At 38.1% G+C, this 19,823-nt stretch overlaps 1 protein-coding gene across 3 annotated transcripts in view; it reads left to right on the top strand.

Moving 5' to 3' along the window:
• Positions 1 to 19,823, top strand: part of drd2a (dopamine receptor D2a) — a 52,803-nt gene that overhangs the window by 19,103 nt on the left and 13,877 nt on the right. For all 3 annotated transcript variants that reach the window (XM_077542023.1, XM_077542022.1, XM_077542021.1), the window contains one exon: positions 16,671 to 16,981. In XM_077542023.1, the coding sequence (XP_077398149.1) occupies positions 16,671 to 16,981 (311 nt within the window). The remainder of the gene's footprint in view (positions 1 to 16,670; positions 16,982 to 19,823) is intronic.

Here is a 19,823-nt window from a genome sequence, read left to right as displayed (position 1 = left end):
TGAGCAGAATAAAGCCCTTTTCACACTGCACTCGCTCCTTGCCAGCATGCCCTTATTTGGAAATGCTAAAGTATCAACTTACCAGGAAGTAAAAACTGGGCTTGTGCAATTAATTGAAATTCAATTACAGTTTCAATTATTAAATCTAATTTAGTTGTTTATACATTTCCACCTTTTGTCAATTTTAAAATAATTAATTTACTAAATTCTGCTTCATCCAAATGGAACTTGCCTAATTATAGTGTTTCAATTATTTTATTTGTCTATATTATATTTATTTGTCTATATTGTTTACGTTTAAATATTTTTTTTTGTACAAAAAAAAAATTATTACACTAATCGTCATTTCAATTATTAGAAAAACAATCGGGATTAACATTTTTTTTCATAATCGAGCAGCCCTAGTAAACATGTAGATTTTATCACTGGTTAAAGACCACACCTTAACAAAACGTATCTTTAATTGTTGAGAAAGGAAGCCCTGAATTTGATCATTTTAAGGAGAAGGACACGAGCAGCAGATAAAAACTAATTTCTTGGTGGGAACTAGGATACTTTAATGATGTTGTTACTTGAAAATAAGTCAGCCAAAATAACACTAAGTCACTCCGCCAGCTCTCCATTCGGAAGCACTTGTCTGATCTCTCCAAGTGAACATTTTGCAATTTGCCTTGCCGCCGCGGAAGAAGTCCTTTTGCCGTGCCGCCCATCAACACTCCGTTCCGTGGTCTCTGCCCCTCACAACATAGACAATGAATGGGTGTGACTGCCGCGTGCTGCGCCCTGCTAAATGCAGTGTGAAAAGGGTTCAATGCCGCAGAGGCCTGCGTGAATGCGGCTCTTACTTCACCAACATTTTGCTTCAGTTTCTTCAATACAAAATGAACTAATTCCATAATTAACCAAATTCTTTATAATCATGTAATCATTTTCAGGCCCAAACATAATTAGCAAATTGTAAAACAGCTAAAAACTACCAAAAACTGTGCATTATCTTTGTGACTTTTGATCCAACTTTTATGTCCAGTAAATGCACAAGCTGGTTAGAGTCAGGATAAGATCGACATATTCTTCAAAGTAACTGTGTCGTATTGTTGTGAAATGATCACCGCCAATCGACTGTCTTGGACAACTTTGCCAGTTGAACATTTTGATTTACTGCACATAAAACACTACAGTGTAAAAAAGGAAGGTTGCCGTAGTATTTTCATTCTTTGCTCTCTGTCAAGAGGTCACATCCAGTTTCTATTACATTTTGGAAAGTGAGATTTTCTCCACTTTATCTGATGAAAGCAAAAAAGCAGTTATTGTGGAATACGACAAACATCCTTTCTTGTGTTTCTTATCTTAAGGCCGGAGAAACTTGGGCGCTCGGTGGAGAAAGAGTGCCCAGTCACTGCACTGTGCAAGTGCAGCAGAGTCAGATAATGCCGCCTGCTTTCATAGATCAGTGGCGGGGTCACGGGGGAATAAGCGGACGCGCTCGGATGCGAGACGGAGGATTGTGGGTAGAAAGTGAGGTCGGGCTATTTAAGGATTCCATCCAGGACGGGTCAATTGCTCACAATGCAGAGGTTACCTGGCTGGCTGAGGTACTGTTTAACTTGCTAATAGAGTGAGATGCATGCAGCATACGAGCTGCGCTGAGTTCCATTTGTATTCAATGGGAATGTGACCAGATTTTCCAAATTAACACATTCACTGCCAGCCCAGCAAAAATGCATTATTTGACGTCTTTTTCCGTCAATGGCAGTCAATGAGTTAAGATGAGATGTAACCAAAATTGACGGATTTTTAAGCAAAATTTGCCTTAAAAAAAGAAAAAAGGAAAAAAGGATGCTGCAATATAATCACAAAATATATTGGCACATTGTGTTAAACACATTCACTGCCCGCCCAGCAAAAATGCATTATTTGACGTCTTTTTCCGTCAATGGCAGTCAATGAGTTAAAACCTGGGACAATGCAATTTTGATGGAAATCAAATCTACACTAAATGCTCACTAGGAACCAGGGATGTAACGATATCCAAACGTAACGATTCGATATTATCACGATATGAAGGTCACGATACGATAATAATCACAATGTTGTGGAGAGGTTGTCGATATTTAAAAAAGGTCACTGTAAAAAAATAGCTCATTCTAAAAAAAGAAAAGTACAATATTGTGCTTTTGTACATAACATCAATGTTATGTTATTATGTTTTATTATTATTGTTATTATTATGTTATGTTGTTAATGCACGCACACATTAAGGTCCTCCGCGTATTGTTCTTGCTTCACAGGCATATTACGTTCCCCTTCATCAATTAGTGTAGATTTTAAAAATAGGAGGGCCAAAACATACCTAATGAAAATTTAATTGCACTAAAAAACTAGCCCCCAGAGGGTGCTGCAACTGCACAAGTAGTAGTCAAACCGACTGTTTTCACAAATGTGTGGCATTTAAATATCGTGAACATGACGATGACGATATTGTGGCAGTTTTAATATCACGATATCACGATATCGCGCTTATCGTTACATCCCTGCTAGGAACTATTCTAACTTTTTGTCCTAATACTTCAGCTAATGTTAAATCTGACAGTTGCACATTGTAACTTCGGAAACGTGCTGCCAGAAAAGCTCAGCAATACATAGGAGGCCAAATCTATCTCATTGCTTGACATAAACTAATCAAATTGATCCATCTTTTCACGTAGCTCGGTGTGATGCTATTGTTTTAAAACCATGACAAAGTGCAATTTACAGCACGTTATAAGGCACACTTATATTGCAGAGTCATTTGTTTTTTAATTTTCTGCCCACAGCGGGCTCTCCAAAGCACCAAGCTTAGCTCACAGTTATTGCATTAAAAGTTTATTACAGTTATTTGGTGGCGCTCTTTTAAGCAGCACGTCTGGATATACGTCATTAATAAGCGTGCAAGCGCCTCGTCGTATAGTCAGTACGTGTGTGTCACTTCATCCAAACGACTTGGCTGTTTTCCCAACTTTCAACACTTACAGTACATCCTGTGAATTGACACTTTTGAAATTGAGGTCGGTGGAGGGTTTACAGAGTGGACGCTTTAAGGTCTATTTGCGAGCTGTAAAGCATCCATCCATCCATTTTCAATATCGCTTATTCTTGTCAGTGTCGCAGGCAGCTGGAACCAGTCCCAACTGGCTGTGAGCGAAAGTCCAATATACCTTGTACTGGTTGCTAGTTAATTGAGGGCACACTGTCACTCAGTGAGTGGCCCAGACAAGTGAGCCACTACGCTATCAGTGACCATGTTTTCAATACCACATGACACAGTGGATTGTGTTTTCTAGCCTTTACAGTGCAAAGATAATCATCACTGCCTAACGTTTTCAGAGTAGCCATTTTGACTAATCTTTTAATACCCACAAAATATTGTATTGTTCTGACTTTTCTTTCACTATATTGCGCACACTAGCCATGCGTAGCCGGCTTTGTCAAAGAGGAGGAAACGACTTTTTGAATGTCCAAAAGACGACTTGATGCTCTGAATTTCAACCATTAAAAAGAATTGAATGCATTTATTTTGAGGATTCTTTCATACCTTTAATTTTTTTTTTTACTTTTTTAAATTGAATGAGTCCAATGGTATTTGTGTCCTTTTTGAATATGGTGTTTTTTTTAAATACTTTTGTGAGATTATTATTATTATTATTATTATTATTAATGTCATTGGACTTTTATCCTGATATACTGCACGGCAGCGCTGCACAGGGGTGTATTTCACAAAGGAGGTTCAACAAACTGAGACCCTGAATAACGAGTTGACATACCCCGCGATAGGAAACTCTGCCTTTTCGGTTCCAATCCAGCTGATTCCAGTGAGTTATATCAACGCTGAGTAGTCACACCTGGACTTTAAAAGACCGCCTCAATGGAGCCCCGATTCGTCAAGTCACCTTGGCAACGGGGAAGCCGAGCACGGCGCCGGCCTCTGCTTCTGCGTTACTTTTTTATTTAGTTTTTTTGCCCCTTTCAACGGAAAATCTTAATACGATCATATGTCGAATTTGAATGTCTTTATTTAAAAAAAAAAAAATTAAAAAAAAAAAAAAAAAAAAAAAAGTGCAACACCGCAGCGGCTCCCCATAGAGGAAGGCGGCGTGGGAGAACATTTGCTGTCAATGCGTAAATTTAAATGTATATTAATCCTTTGCGATCACAATATTACAGGGGAAACCTGTTGAATGATAGCTCATTAATTCATTTCACTTAGATGCAATCCTGCGAGGGAGAAGCGCACTTGATGTAAGATGAAATATAAAACACTTAGATGAAATATAAAAACATTATTCAAACGGGTACGAGGAAAAAACGATGTGAGCGCATATGGTAATGTTGCAAATGTAAGGACGGATTAAGATGGCCATGTAGATGATGGACTGTGATGTGAAGCTGTACCGCTCAAAAAGGTAACTGTGTGGAAATTCCAGCATATATACACGGTCTGATAACATTCTCGCACCAAATACTTAATTCCCTGCAAAATTAAGCGGCACCTTCATCAATAGGTTCATTGTCAAAATGACATGCCACGTTCGTGACAAAAGTGGACTTTACGCTATAGACTACAGGCGTGTTTACGCAAAAAAAAGTCGCCGCAGCTGACTGAATGAATGAGGAAATGAATTGTCATGTGTGGCTACAGGGAAAAATTCAAGATTCATTGTGACAAACCTGCTACCAACCAGGTTAGGTTGATAGACCATGTTACTATGGTAACTGACCGAGAGCCTAAATGACCTCTTTTTATGAAACAGGCTAGAGTTGCCTCATATCCTCTGGTTTCAGTTACCTCCCTTTCTGAAACGAGTTTCCCACTTTTCAGGGTTTCTTTACCCAGGTTTCTCACTAAACCTGCTGTGTGAAATACACCCCAGGTTGTTCACGGACAATGTTATCTGTTTATGTGTGTGGATTTGTGGCTCATTTTATCCAAGTAACTACAGCTTGTCTTTATTAAGATAAATGAAGGTCTTAATTGCAGTCATTCATTAATGAAGGTGGCATGGTTCAGGTGCTAGAGTGATTATCTCCCAATCCAAATGTTTTTTTTTTTTTTGTCCAAATAATGTACTTGAGCAAGATATTGAGCCCCGGTTGCTGCTGATGCTGCGTCATTAGTAGGTCATCAGAAGGTGAATGAGGAGGTAGTGTTAAAGCACTCTGAGTGCCTTGAAGGTAGAAAAGCGCAAAACAAGTGAAAGTCATTAAGCATTTAATCTTGAGGTGTTAGAGTAAATGTCCTTGTAGTCATTCATTCATCTTACTTGGATTCTAAGTAAACTTACTTCATTAATCTTAGTTTAAATCGAAGTGAACTTATTTAAAAAGGATCTGTTGACGTAATGTTTTTTTAAGGACATTAATGTTAATTTGACTTGGAAAAAGTGAGTTTTTTGTCCTTTTAGTAAAGTAAAAGTACCGTATTTTCCGCACTATAAGGCACACCTTCAACGAATGACATATTTTCAAACTTTTTCCATGTATAAGGCGCTACAGTAGAGGCTGGGGTTACGTTATGCATCCATTAGATGGTGCTGCGCTAAAGTGAATGTCAACAAAACAGTCAGATCGGTCAGTCAAACTTTCTTAATAGATTACAAACCAGCTTTCTGACAACTCCATTCACTCCCAAAATGAATAAACAGCTGTTTTATTATTTTCTCTGAGCTAAAGTATTAGTATTAGCTAGCGATCCAAGATGGCGGGATCTTCTGCGCATGCGCGTCACCGATTGTGCAGGGTCACCGATAGCGTCATGACAGCGAGACCTGTTGCGGCTCAATATTGATCCATATATAAGGCGCCCTGGATTATAAGGCGCGTGGTCAGCTTTTGAAAAAATTGAAGGCTTTTAGGTGCGCCTTATAGTGCGGAAAATACGGTAGTTAGAATTTATGGAGTACTCTGTTCAAGTATGGGAAGCTTAAACTGGTCCGACTTCCACCATATTGGCACTTATCTCTGTCATAATTTAGCCCCTAATCTCAAAAGCTGCGCTGATCTTAAATCCAAAGCTCTGCAACATCGCCATCTTGTCATTTGAGTTGTTCACAAACTTGATATTAACACACCAGCTGGGCGAGGCCCTCCTGCAGGCTTAATCACTGAAAAAAAAAAAACATCTTCATGTCCCATGACACACAAAGTGGCTGAGTTTTTCTGAGCTAAATTGACCTCATTAGGGACACGGATGAGCTTGTGATGATCCCAGCTGACTTGGGGCGAGAGGCAGGGAACACGCCCTGGACTCCAGCCATTTGCAGATAGTATCAGTCAAGAGTGGAAATTGTTCTATCGTCTCGGGTGAAATTATTTTGATTTTTTTGCAGTGGCAAATTATAGCTCATCTTCTTTCATTGCTGCAATTTCAAGGCAGAAAAGATATAAAGACCTAATTGCTCTCTAATTGCAGTCCATCTTTTGCTTGAGTTGTTGGTAATTTGCAAAGGGGAGTCAAAACAAAAACTCGCATTCCGCCCTGTTCCTTCGAATTTCCACAGTCATTTCATTTATGAACCTTTGCAGTGAAGAATAATTGTGCGCTATTAGATGGATTGTGCAGCTGTAGCGAAGTAGCAAAGGTGAAATGTTGCCATCGTTTAAGTTGTGCAGATAAACACAACATAAAAGGAAGACCTTATACAAGGTCCAACTCACAGTGATTTGTATTACCCAATGCTTTTACTAATGTGCTAGCTTACTCATAAGTCTCTTTTATACAGCAGCTTATTGGCCTTAGGCTGTATTTATTGGAAAATCATTGTTTGCTCTCGTTTCCCTTCTGCAGTGAGCTGAAATCATTCTGAAAACGTGTTCTTGTCGACATGATTGCGAGTATTGAACCACATATTTACTGCATATCCTTCACCTGTCTGAAAGTCTTTGGCTTCATGAAAATCTGTTGTTGCATTTATTCATTTTTATTTATTGGTAATACAGCGGTTCCGAGGTCCCCCAGTCGGCACATTCCAGGGCCGCTTTTTTTATAAATAGCCAGACCAGTACTTCTTAACCTTGTTGGTGTCTTGACCTCCGCCAAAAGCCTTGACACTGACTCAACAAACACCTGGGGTTCGATCGAACCCAGGTTAAGAGCCACTGAGCCAAAGCTATTATTGCATCACTAATAGTTAATCCTTCATTTAAACAGCGCCGCTTTTCTGGCAGCTTGTTTGTTCATTATGGAAGCACAGCAAATTGTTCGCTCAGACTTTTAATGCATTTTCAAAAGTTGCACTTTTTTGTTTACATTTAATTAGTGCATTTCTTTTCCATTTACAGTCCTTGCTCAAAAGAAAAATATTTTTTCTTGTAGTTCATTGTGAACTTCAACAATGATTATTGTTGTAGTAGTACAAAATCAGTTTTTGACTGGCAGTTATTTTGGCAGCACAATGAAACTTTCTTTTCTTCATATGATTGCTTGTTTTCCCCATTTTCCAGCACTGAGTTGCCTATATTGTTTTCTTGTCATTATGAAATTCAATAATAAGCCATTTTTTAATACTTCAGAATTGTAACTTTTTTTTAAATTGCCTGTAAGTTGTTTGGGGAGCATGATGGTTAGGTTCAGGGTACAGCTCCAGACTTCCTGTATGAACTTTGCATCTTGTTCCCATGCCTGTGTGGCTTTTAAAAAAAATATGCATTTTAGCTTCACTTAAGACTTAAAATTGTTTGTTGGCTGTTTGCTTAGATGTGACCTGCAATTGGGTTGTACCCGGCCGGCATCTTTCCACTGGGTCATCATTACATTGACATTGATTGTCTTTTTATTGAACTTGTGAGCAAAAATGGTAAAAATATAAATAATTTAGAAAAAATATATATATGTATGTATTTTGTTGTTTTATTTAGTTGTATTTATTTATTCCAATCAGTCTTCCATATTGTTTTTTTTCCCATTTTTGCAAAGCAAGATTAGTGTTTTGTTTTTGTTTTTTTCCCCCTAATTCTTTGTTTGTTTCCTTAATTGGATGTATTCATTGCTGTTGCCGAATTCTTGTTTACAATTCAATGTATTAAAAATTCCATTCAAGTTGAGACCGCCAATGATTGAACCTCTTTGAATTGAGCATCTCATGCGCTAAAATTGTATTTGCACGTTTATTGACACAGTCTGCAATTGTCTGTCGCGACTGCTTTTGAATTGCCATTCAATTTATGGTGCTGATATTTGCATTGAATTATTGTTGTTGTTCCCCCCGTTTGCAATATTATTGGTGGAGGAATTAGCATTTAAACTACAGCTGAATTGTGTTGATTTGTAAAGAGGCGTTCCTATTTGTTTGCTTTGTTAGAATGCAGTTTTCTCAAATGGGTTTCTATTGGTTGAAAACAAACATTCATTTGAATAAAATCATAGTGATTATCATTTAGTTGAGTTGATTTGTCATTCAAAATGTCCAACAGTGGCAGTTGCATGTTTATTGCTGATCTTCTGCACAGAAATCACCCATGATAAGACTTTCTTTTAATCCATTTGTGAGTCTTACTCTTTGCTCTTCACAGCAATAACTTCAGTTCAATAACAGTTCAAGCCAAAATAATAAAAGTCAACTCTCATGTTCTTGTCAACTTTAACCATAAATTTGATGCAGGCTTAGCATTATTTTGGCATTTGTTTTAGAAAATTACAGAAAATTACCATGGGCCTCTAGCAGAAGACCGATTTAAGCTCCCAATTATGTTGCGGCCATGTCAGGTCATCATGGAGGTTTGCTGGTGAAAGCTTTCATACGGCAGTTTATTGACCGGCCTCCTCGTCTCCACTTCACACAACACGGGGGCACTCGAGAGACAAGAGGATAAAAGCTGGCACGGGAAACGCAGCCACGCTGTTTGTTATCCAGTGTTAGAACCTTTCAGCGCACGTCACATATTAAAAAAGTTACGAAAGATAAAAATAAAGGTATCCACTGTAGGGGATTGTTGTCTGCTTTTACATTTTCCCCAAAGTTCAATAGAGATAAGATTTATTTATTTATTTATTTATTTATTTAAATCTGAGTAGTGATTGGTGTAGCATCCATTTACCAGATAACAGCTAATGCACGTCATGTATGGTGTTCCACAGGGTTCAGTTCTGGGTCCTCTACTGTTTTCATTGTATCTGCTACCCCTGGCTTCCATCTAAAGGGAACAGCGGTGGTCGTTTTAAAGTGCTCTACAAGTATACTGTAGAGTTGGCTAGAGTTGGGAGTCAGCGTCCAAACTGCAAGATTTGCACAAGTTGAGCAATTTTAGTCCAGCACAACTAGCAAAACAAAAGGATACTTCCTTACACAGCATGAAGAATACAAGAGCACAGCACTTTCTGAATGCAACGTGAAGAGAGACAGATTTGATGAAAAGACTTCTTTCTTTATTCCTGTCTTGAATATGAAGAAAAAGGGGGAAATCATGTTTTATTTTTCAGTATAGAAGGGTTTGGTGAATACTCCAACAAGGTAAACAACTAAGCAGCTGTCATTCTTTTCGGGATTACATCGACGTAGCTACTCAATGATTTATGTCAGGAGGGTGACGCTTTCCAGCATGTGACAGCATCCAAAGTCGCTTGAATAGACAACAAAGTGCATTGTGGAACTGTTCTCTTGTTGTGCTGTCAAAGCAGGAAATGACTCAGTGCAAGCGTGAAGCATTTCCAATCATCCTGCTAATCAATATGACAATCAGGCAGTCAACAAAGTAGACTGCAAAGCGGGGATTGGGAGGATTTCATTGGCCATTGCGCTTGCTTACAATTACAAAAACTAAGCGCACGAGAAACAATCCAAATGTGACAGCAAGCGTTCGTTGCTTTGCCGAACCGAACCCTGTAATGTCATTTTGAGTCAACACGGAATGCGCTTAGGCAGTTGTTAGCAATGGATTAAAGTTGATATGTCGACGTGTATTCATGTGGGCCTCGTGCCTTTTCGTGTTTGTTGATATTGCGGGGAAAAGAGTTAAATCATTAAATATCCATTGTCAGTGTTTTCCAAGTGGTTATTACGCTCTCAGCCTGCCTCCTCGCTCCTCCTTCTACATACAAACAAAGAATCAGTGAGCCCTCTCGTGCCATGCTTGATTAAATGTTTACAAGAAGGCATGGGAGAGCGCACACAAAATAAATTGTTTTGTGGTTACAATGTGTTCGTATTTGTAAACTGGCAGAGAAGCAGGCAATTTACGCCAGCACTGGACCAGACACCGACCTGTTTCAAGCAATTATGTCATCTTTGAATGACAATTTTAGGTGTGGGCGGAGCCTCAGCATCAAAATAGCGCAAAGAGAATGGAGGCTGCGAATACGTCTCGGGAAGAATGTGATTGATGTCGTCATGTGACATGTAATTGCTTTGTAGGTCACATGGGTGCCGCGTGGGATGGCTCTCAAACTGTTGTTTCAAACGAACAGGAAAACGTTAAATGTTCCAGATTGGCAGTCTGGCGTGTAGGAGTTTTAAAGTTGTCAAAACACTGGCAGGAAAATAAAATTAAGTGGTGTGTTGCTAAGAGTGACTTAAGGCAAAACTTCTTTACCCACCCACAGAAACCTGCATTTAATCCTTGACATAAAAAAAAAAAAAGATACTAATAATAACTTTAGGGATTATTCTTATTTAATTAGCTGCTCCCAGCAAGTTTCTTGCCTCCTTCCAAGGATGTGCTGCATAGCGTCTGAGTGCAATGGTGCTTCAAAAGATGCTGCTGGCCTAATCAGTAGCCTACAAACAGAATTAGTTAATGGCTGAATCAGACACAGAACAGTGCTGACGCTGCACTGAAATACAGTCGCAATTTCATATTTTAGAATGATCGGACTCTGTTTGTCTTTGGGTCTGTCTTTGTTTCCTGCATATTGCCCAAAATTACGTTTTTTTTTTCTTTTTTTGTTTTTTTTCAAAGCCTAACTGGGTGTATTTTTGCTAGTCATCCCATAATGCATTGCAAACATCAGCAGGTTCACCAGCTCTCCAGTATGTTTAAATGTTTGTGGCGGTGATGGTTTCCCAACTTCAAAAAAGGAAACTGGAAAGCACAGCGTATTGGTCCTAATGAGAAAAAAAACAACAACAACAACAACGGAGGAGTCCATCTTGGAGGTACTTCTCAGCATGTAGCTGCTTATCAGGCAAGGAAACTTTTTGTTTTGATGAAAACATGGCCCCTACCTAGAACTTTATGGACAGACGCAGAACATAGGCGTGAGCGCACTGTAAATTGACTTGCAAAGTAAACAAATCTTTTAAATTCACATTTTAGTGCACACATGAACATAACAAACAAGTTGTTAAGCATGTTAAATACTTCAAATGTAATAATATTTCAGCCAGCAGTTCCAGTATAGCGAACTTCACTACTTGCAGGCGATGGGGAAGTCTGGGTAAAATTGACGACCTCTACATTTGATTTTATTTTATTTTTTTAAACCAAAAATTTCTTGCAGAATTGGGGAGATTCCCCCAATAAGCATTTGGAACTTGGTGATGTCCCCTCCCATCCGAAAAATATAAAAATATAAAATATAAATATCAAATATATATATATAATATAATAATAAAATAAAATATAAAAATCACAATAACATCTGTTATTGTGATTTTTATTCTCCACACTTTTTTGCCGCGAACAACTCCCACATAATACTTTCAATTTACACTGATCAAATTTCAACTAGTTTCAAAAATTGACGCCTCCCGGGGTATATATCGTCTGATTCCACATCACTTACAGTATTTGCACAATTTAACGTTTAATATAAACGTTTCCCCATTCATTTTCAATAGGACAGACACTGAACTTTTTGTCACTTTTCTCGCCATTATCATTACCAGGTGTCTGATGCTGCTTGGTTGCACAGTTGGTAAAGCGCATTGTCCAGTAACCAGGAGGTCATAATTTCATAATGTATCTCTCAATTTACGTCATAAGCATTCCATGTGCATTCAAAATCAGCTTTCAACATTCCCACGCAATTTCTCCAGAAATTGCATTTAGTCTAGTTGGGATGAACCTGAAAAAATAAATAAATAAATAAAAAATTAGAAGAGTCCGGTTTACAGCCCAAACTCCAGCTCAAACTCCAAGAAAAAATGCACAAGCTTGACACAGAAGATGCAATTATGCTTTAGGCCAGAGGTGGTAGTCACAGGTTAAAAAAAAAAATACAAAAAACTCCACAATGCATCTTTAACTAGAGCAGTTGGACAGTTCAGAGAAGGTCAAATAAAATTCACTTGTAAAGGTTGGAGTGCATTTTAGGTCACTCCTGAAATGTCACCCAAAAGAAGAATATTCCGAACTTTTTGTGAGCACACTTTTTAAATCATCAGAGATTGTTTACATGCCGTTGTTTTGGTTCAGAGCAGAGTTAAAGCAGGTTTAGCTATAAATGGTAGTGAGTTAAAAATAATATCTATTAATTGAGTTACGGGTACTACCTGTTTTTGTTTTTTTTTTTTTTTTTCTGATTATAGTTATTCGTTAGTAAATGGAAATCCTTTACACAGGAATTACGCCATCCAAAATAAATACCAAGCGCTATCAGGCCAGCAGTTTCACACATCCACAAGCAGAGCAGCTAAATAAATAAGAATCGACAGCACGGGGCATCTGCAGGCTACATCCACAAACTGGTCCCCCGGAGCATATCGTTCTTGCTTCACTCACTCACTTAGTCTTTCTTCTCATTGTTTTGCTGCAGAAATTATACCATCTCTCAATGCACTGAGGCAGCCTCCTCTGGCATTTTCTCTTATTAAATAGGCTGATTACGGGGCTGGAAAAATGCAGTTGGCACATGCGCTCACGCACACGCGCACACCGAACACTTTTGCCAAATGTGGACATTGCTTCATTTATGTAGGCATATTTATTTACATATAGCGTGTGAGGGGGGATAATGTGATTATTCACCCTTTCCTGCATTTGTAATCACAGAGAAGTCAAACAAAATAGATTTCTTGGCCGCAACATTGGGTACTATACATTTATTTATAGATTAATATAATTAACAAGGTTGTAGTTTGTGCTGCATCATACTAATAGGCTTTTATATTTTGGTTTCCTAATTTAGCACGAGTGCCATATTAGAGGGAGAGTTTAGAATTACAAAGCCACTAATAAACATAATACATATGGCGATCAAAATTGAGTTTTTACTTCAGGTATTTTCAGTGACTTCACTGTGTAGCTTGAATAAATGCGTCAGTCAGTTTTCTACTGGTAACTATTCACTCAGCAGGCAGTTGAAAAGCATCTCCCTAATCAATGTCTTCTTATTGTGTTAGTTTTTCATCTACTTTGCTTTTTTTCCACCTTGCTGCGTAGATACCTTTTGAGCCTTTATTTCAACACAGTGTTCGGCCTTGACCCATGGAAATGTTAACTTTTTTTTTCTCGTTTGTTTGCGCTGTGTATTATAAGGTTTTGCACACCATGTTGCTGCAGTTTCGCCCCAGGCTTTTGCGGTATCCTCAGCAACCATAGCAGGCTTCTGTTGTTGATCCTTGAGGCGTCATAACAGTTTTATGATGTGAAAACGACAACAATATGTGGTGTTTATGAAGGATTGCGGATGCTTTTGTTGTCGCGTCGAAATAACTATCACCCTTCATAATTCCACACTCTGAAAGGTGTTATTCAGCAAGTTTGGGCCTTTTTTTTTGAAAACGTGGCTGTGTAGTGAAAATTACAAGTAGGCTGACATGTGAATTGAATACCAGTGGTTTAGAAAATTACTTTTGTTGTCAATTTAATAAGCAAAGCAATCACTTCAAGGAGAATTTAAAACATAAACAATGTGTCTAAGGGCTTTTTTTTTTTTTTTTTAATCAAGGATCAAGAATTAAAAACTTATTTCTTGTGTTTATGAAATTAGCCCATTCTCATGCACATAAGCCAGCCCTCATCCCACTAGTCCATACATTGCCGGGACAATGTCTACACAGCTCACATTGCCAGGTCCATTCAAGTGAATGAAAGTGAGTCCAATCTGTCAATATATGCCCATTTTATTGAGATCACGTCATCTTTCTGTAGCAACTTGTGTGTTCCTTGACATCGTCCAAAGGAGACTGTGGATATTGATTTTTCTTCCATGCATTTGATGGCCTATAATTTGTCGTGAATCGCCGCAAAACCAGTCGCAGAGACTCGCTTTGTGGTTAAAAAGACTTATCTCCTTGGGAGGCAGTTGCGACACAAAAGTGAGTGTTCCTGTACTTTAGTTCCCACCCACATGATCGGCCGGGGTCACATGACTACTGGAAATGCGGGAAAAAAGTGTTTCCATTACACTTTTGTGAAATTCTTCTATTTCGACATGTCGCAAAAACCACCTCATGAGTGCGTAAAAACTGTTTTTATTTGAGAGTTTTTCAAGGATTTAAAAATTAACAATTTGCTTTTGCACAACTTGCATTTTGTTCAATTTTGAGTCTAATAGAAACACACCCATTGACTCTTTTTTTTTTTTTTTTTTTTTTTTTCACCGATTTAACATTTGGCAATAGGTGTAAATAGGGTTGTAAAGTGCCAGTTCATTTTTCTTCCTTTAGCAATGTGTGTAGTGTTTATAGACAGTAGAATATAAAAGTGTACTGTACTGTATATATATATATATCGCTGAAAAATTTTCTGGATATTTTTCGGCACGAAAATCTTTTCAGATGAAAATGAAAACAAAACTAAAAGAAGCTATTTAATGAGACATATGACGTATCAATTGACTGACAATTTTGTCAATGACTAAAACAAAAATTCACAAAATCCAATCAGAGGAAGGAATAAAACGTGGGTGAGAGAAAAGGAACACTAACAAACCGTTTACTGTACTTCAACGTTCAAACATGTTTACATTTTTTTTTAGGTGAAAACTAAGCTTTAAGACGGCATATTATTGTCAGTTCAACATGTTTCATTGAAACAAAGTTTAATAAAGACACTGTTGTGTTAAATGTGTAATGCGTGTTAAACTAGATAAAAATAGGTGTGTTATAATTTTCAATATAAAAATTGAAATGTATGCTAAAGATTGACTAAATTCTCGATTTAGACGACTAAAATTGGATTAAAATTAAAATACAATCAGATGACTAAAACTTTGACTAATCGCAAGGTGGACCACAGTCTGGGGTGTCCTCTCCAAGGTGATGGAATTGTAATTGTTAGTGGACTCGTCAATTAAAGATTGACTAAATCAAATAATTTTAGGGAAGCCGACAACCAAATGAAGCCTGCTTTGTTTGATTTTTGTGGTAATTATATGTTATGTGGCATGACTACTTCTTGTGACTGCGCCTGTATCAGTCATTAGAACAGAGGTTACCAACGTGGGAGGACTTACATTCACGTAAATATTTCACCTCATTCACAAAGCATGCAGAACATGGTTTACCTATTTATAAACAATGTATCAACATTTTATTATGTATGCAGTTCTACACTTCAGGCATGATACTAGAGACAAACAGCATCTGCACTCATCATTTGTAGGAAGGAAGCAACATGAAGAGCTATCGAGTCAAGAAGCACGCAGGCTTGTGACATCTTTGTCTTCCTGTCTAAACATCTCCCGCAATCTCGCTGCCTCCTTTTGGATATTTTTACACAAGGGGAAACCGTGTTTGTGTCCCGCACTGAAGTCACTGCACGGAGCGGTGGGTGGAGTGGTGGTGCATCGTTGGTGTCTAATAGACAGGAAGTTGACACCTCAGTCGGAGTTTTGCTCCCTGGGTGTGCGGTTAGCTTCAGGCAACAAAAAAATCATTTAGTGAATCATCTCAAGCACTCTTCAAGAAATTGCAAGCTCTTTTTTTTTTAGTATCAACCACAACAAACCGGCTTATTATAGCTTCTACCCATATACTGTATAACAATTTAGATTTTATTGAGCCAGTTAGTGACAGAGAGGATGTTGCGTAGGAAGATATCTGTTTTGAAAATGGTATTGCCTATTTTACATAATCATTTGTGCAGTATAAATGGTTTCCACACCTCGATGATGCGAGCTAAGTTGGCCAAACATAGGTAAATAATTATGGATTTTAAGAAGATCGTTCTATATATTACAGCTTGAAAGAAGTCAACATTACTAGTTTTTAGTCTAAAAGTTACTATTTTCAAAACTGCTGTGGTCGATATGGACCTGGTATTATTTTCTAATTAAAATTTTCTTATTCTGTTGGCTGCCCTGCGATTGGTTGGCAACCAGTCCAGGGTGTCCCCTGCCTACTGCCCAGAGCCAGCTGAGATAGGCGCCAGCACCCCCCGCGACCCTTGTGAGGAATAAGCGGTCAAGAAAATGGATGGATGGATGGATTATTCTGTTGGCAGCTAATTTTGCTTATTTGAAGTAATACTTTTCTTATTTTACTATATTTTTCTCGTAAATGTTCTGCTGTATATTTTGCAGTGCAGTCATCAATTGTTCCTGATGAACGCAAAAGACTGGTTTTGGTTTCTGTTAAGTTTACCATAACAAACCACAAAGCCTATATTTATCCGGGATTGTTGAAGATTTAGTGATTGTGTTTTCTGAGAGGTTTTTAAAACAGTTTTAAATCTCAATTGACTCATAATAAGACTCATTTTAGCATGACAAACGCTTTCTAAAATGTAACATATGTCTTCTTCATGTCTGTTTCCAGGGCCTGTTTCTGGCCTGCATCACTCACAGCTAATGGATGTCTTTACCCACTATGCCTACAACGACAGTTTCTATGACAATGGAACATGGGGCTTCAACGAGACCGATCAAGAGCAGAAGCACGAGTACAACTACTACGCCATGCTGCTCACGCTGCTCATCTTCGTCATCGTCTTCGGCAACGTGCTGGTGTGCATGGCCGTGTCAAGAGAGAAAGCCCTGCAGACCACCACCAACTACCTGATCGTCAGCCTGGCGGTCGCTGACCTTCTGGTGGCCACGCTGGTTATGCCCTGGGTCGTCTACTTGGAGGTATTCATACATAAATGAAAAACAGACAAACAATAAGGAACAATAGCACTGGATTTAATAGAACGAAACTGTCATGTTTTGGTTTTGTGGGGGTGGGATTTTGTTTTCTTTTGGTGTTTTTGGTTGTCATGTATTCCTTGTCTCTTCCCTTGTCCCGTTATGTCTAACCACGTCCACCTGAGTGTGTCTTCCCTTCCCAGTGTGTTGACCAATCAGCTCCCCACGCCTCTTTTATCTTGCCCAGGTGTCTGTTGTTTTCTCGTTACCATGTGTATTTAGTTACCCTGCTTTCTTTCAGTTCTGGTTGAGTCATTGTTCTTGTCATTGTCATTGTCATTGTTCCTGTTACTGTCCCTGTAATCCATGCCATGCCTTGTGTTTGTTTTTGACCTTGTTAATTTGTATTTTTCCATAGTACCTTGTTAACATTTTTTGTTAATTAAATCCCCTTTTTTACTTGCATCCCTGCCTTGCCCTGTTTTGTTGCCCCATGCATTTGGGTCCTTCCTCCAACACCCCCCAACGTGACAGAAACAAAAAGTCATACCAATACAAGAGGATGTCAAGGAACGACAAAGCAGGAATTCATAATAAAACAAAAACAAAAAAAATAAGAAATTGAAACAAGGGCAGAATATCAAGTTATCTAGAAAGCTAAGAAATAAAAAAAAAATATGGTATCCTCCTGACTACCAGCAATTCAAATTTGTCCTCTGTAGTGGACCTTTTTAAAGCTGAATATCTCCCACCAGTGCATACGATTGAATTAACTCATTTTGTGCTCTGTAGAGGACATTCAGAGCTTTCCAATGATACCAAATGTGTCAGGGTGGGGCTTCCCTCAGTGCAAGCACTTTTTAGGGAAGAGGAAAAGTAAGTGTATAACACTCTTTATTGAACAAATTTAGGCTTTAAATGTTGTTTAGCATGTTTTCTATAAGACTCTTAAGAACACAGAGTATTGTTTGAATTATTTTAACTGTATTTGAGCCTAGCATTTAAGTTTAAAAAAAATGTCCTCTGTAGTGGACACATCATAGCTTAAAAATAAAAACGTCTTTTTTTTTTTTTTTTTTTTTTTATTCTTTTGCAGTATTCCAGTTACTTAACAAAGATTGGGAATTATCAAAATAAACATGATTGGACAATGTATTTTTTTTCCTGGTAGTGAGGAGGCTAAGGCAGGTTTTAAAAATGAATCATGAGAGTAATTGTCTAATGTTCACCAGGTGGTCATGCCGTAGTTTGGAAGCAGCAACATCCATTGCTTCTTAAACCGCAACTTACTATCAATGCTAACTGTTAGCTAGCATGTTGGTGGCGCACTGTACTTTTATTAGCATTAAGCTTAATGGACTTTCCTAAGACAAACTTTTTTACAACACGACCAATCCAAATACAAATTGTGTTAAAATGCTCAATAGAAAAAAAAAAATCAGGAAGCAAACCCTGGACTTGGAATTGAGTGTTGTAGGCAGAGGCTAAAATGTGACGTTAGATTTGTGTGCCACAATTACATGCATGTAAGAGGACGTTTTGAGCGGAACCGCATGTTTGAGCGCACAAGAACGGTCCTTGAGAGTCAAGTTCATGGACTGCCGAGCCAAAGAAGAGGCTATAAAACAAACGAAAACCTGTGCATTTGTGTGAACGAAAGTGTGGTTTAACTTGGGTGAGCAGATTCTCAAAATTAAAAACCAGGACACTACAATCAAATATACATAGCAGCTCAGTAAAAATGACCATCTATAATGTAGCGACTGTGCACTAATGTGAAAATGTCACGCCAGTCACAGTTCACATGATTATGAAAAATTCTAATTTTGGAATCTATCATCATTTTATAGTGTGAAATAATGGCGGCTCTTTGCTTTCGGCAGCTGTGACTCATCAGTCATGGCTGTTCAGTGCAACCCAAACTAGAGAGCAGAGACTGGGCGTAAAATCTAAAGTAAAAAAAATCAAATAAAAATCAAAAGCTAGCAGGATGTGGGCTCCAATCAAAAAGATCATTCTTTTGATATCTTTTTCTCTGGTCGTGGTGGAGCAGTAAGGGAGTATTTTTGACCATCAGGCTTGAAGTCACGCTGTGTAATAGAGAGGCAATCTAAGAGTGCAGGGTCACTAAGTCTCCACTGTACTCACAGTAAATCATGAGGATTAGCACTCTGATCCGATTACAGTGATTAAATCTATACGATGTTATGGCGGCGGCCGTACATGTTTGTTCGTACATATGGTGGCGAATTGTCTTGCAGTAGCACACTTTTAGGACAGATTATTACAATGTGTTTAGCTACAGCCCCAAAAATATGTAAAATTGAAATGGTGAAATAACTTTAGTGGATGTCATTTTTTGGAATAAAACAAAAACAATCATCCATCCATCCATCCATTACTCATGATCATGCCTATTCAAAAGTAAACACAAGGTTGGTCTTGTAGGCAAATGGTTGTGGTGTACTCTGTACACTGCTATCTTCAGTTATAGTTACATGGACAATTTATCCATCACTCTTCGGCATACATGCCAGAAACTCATTATTCAGCTCATTTTCAAAATAAAACAGTGGTGTCTAAACGTTTTCTCCGAGGGCCACATTCAGAAAAATTGAAGCATGCAAGGGCCAGTTTGATTTTTTTTTTCTTTAAATTATCAAGGACACTAAAATCTGTCAATCAAGCAATTGCATATTGTTTACATATGACAGTTTGTTTTTTTAACCTGTTACCACAACAGTTTTATTAGGGAAAATAGTTTAAGATTTTCTAAGATTTTGGTACGATCGAGACCCTATAGGACATCAAAATTATCAGCCCCTACACTGAAAAGAATCCAAAA

The sequence above is a fragment of the Festucalex cinctus genome, chromosome 13, assembly GCF_051991245.1.
Source record: "Festucalex cinctus isolate MCC-2025b chromosome 13, RoL_Fcin_1.0, whole genome shotgun sequence".
In the NCBI taxonomy this organism is placed as follows: Eukaryota; Metazoa; Chordata; class Actinopteri; order Syngnathiformes; family Syngnathidae; genus Festucalex; species Festucalex cinctus.
The sequence above is the reverse complement of the archived record's forward strand: the minus strand, read 5'-3'. Positions and strand labels throughout refer to the sequence as shown.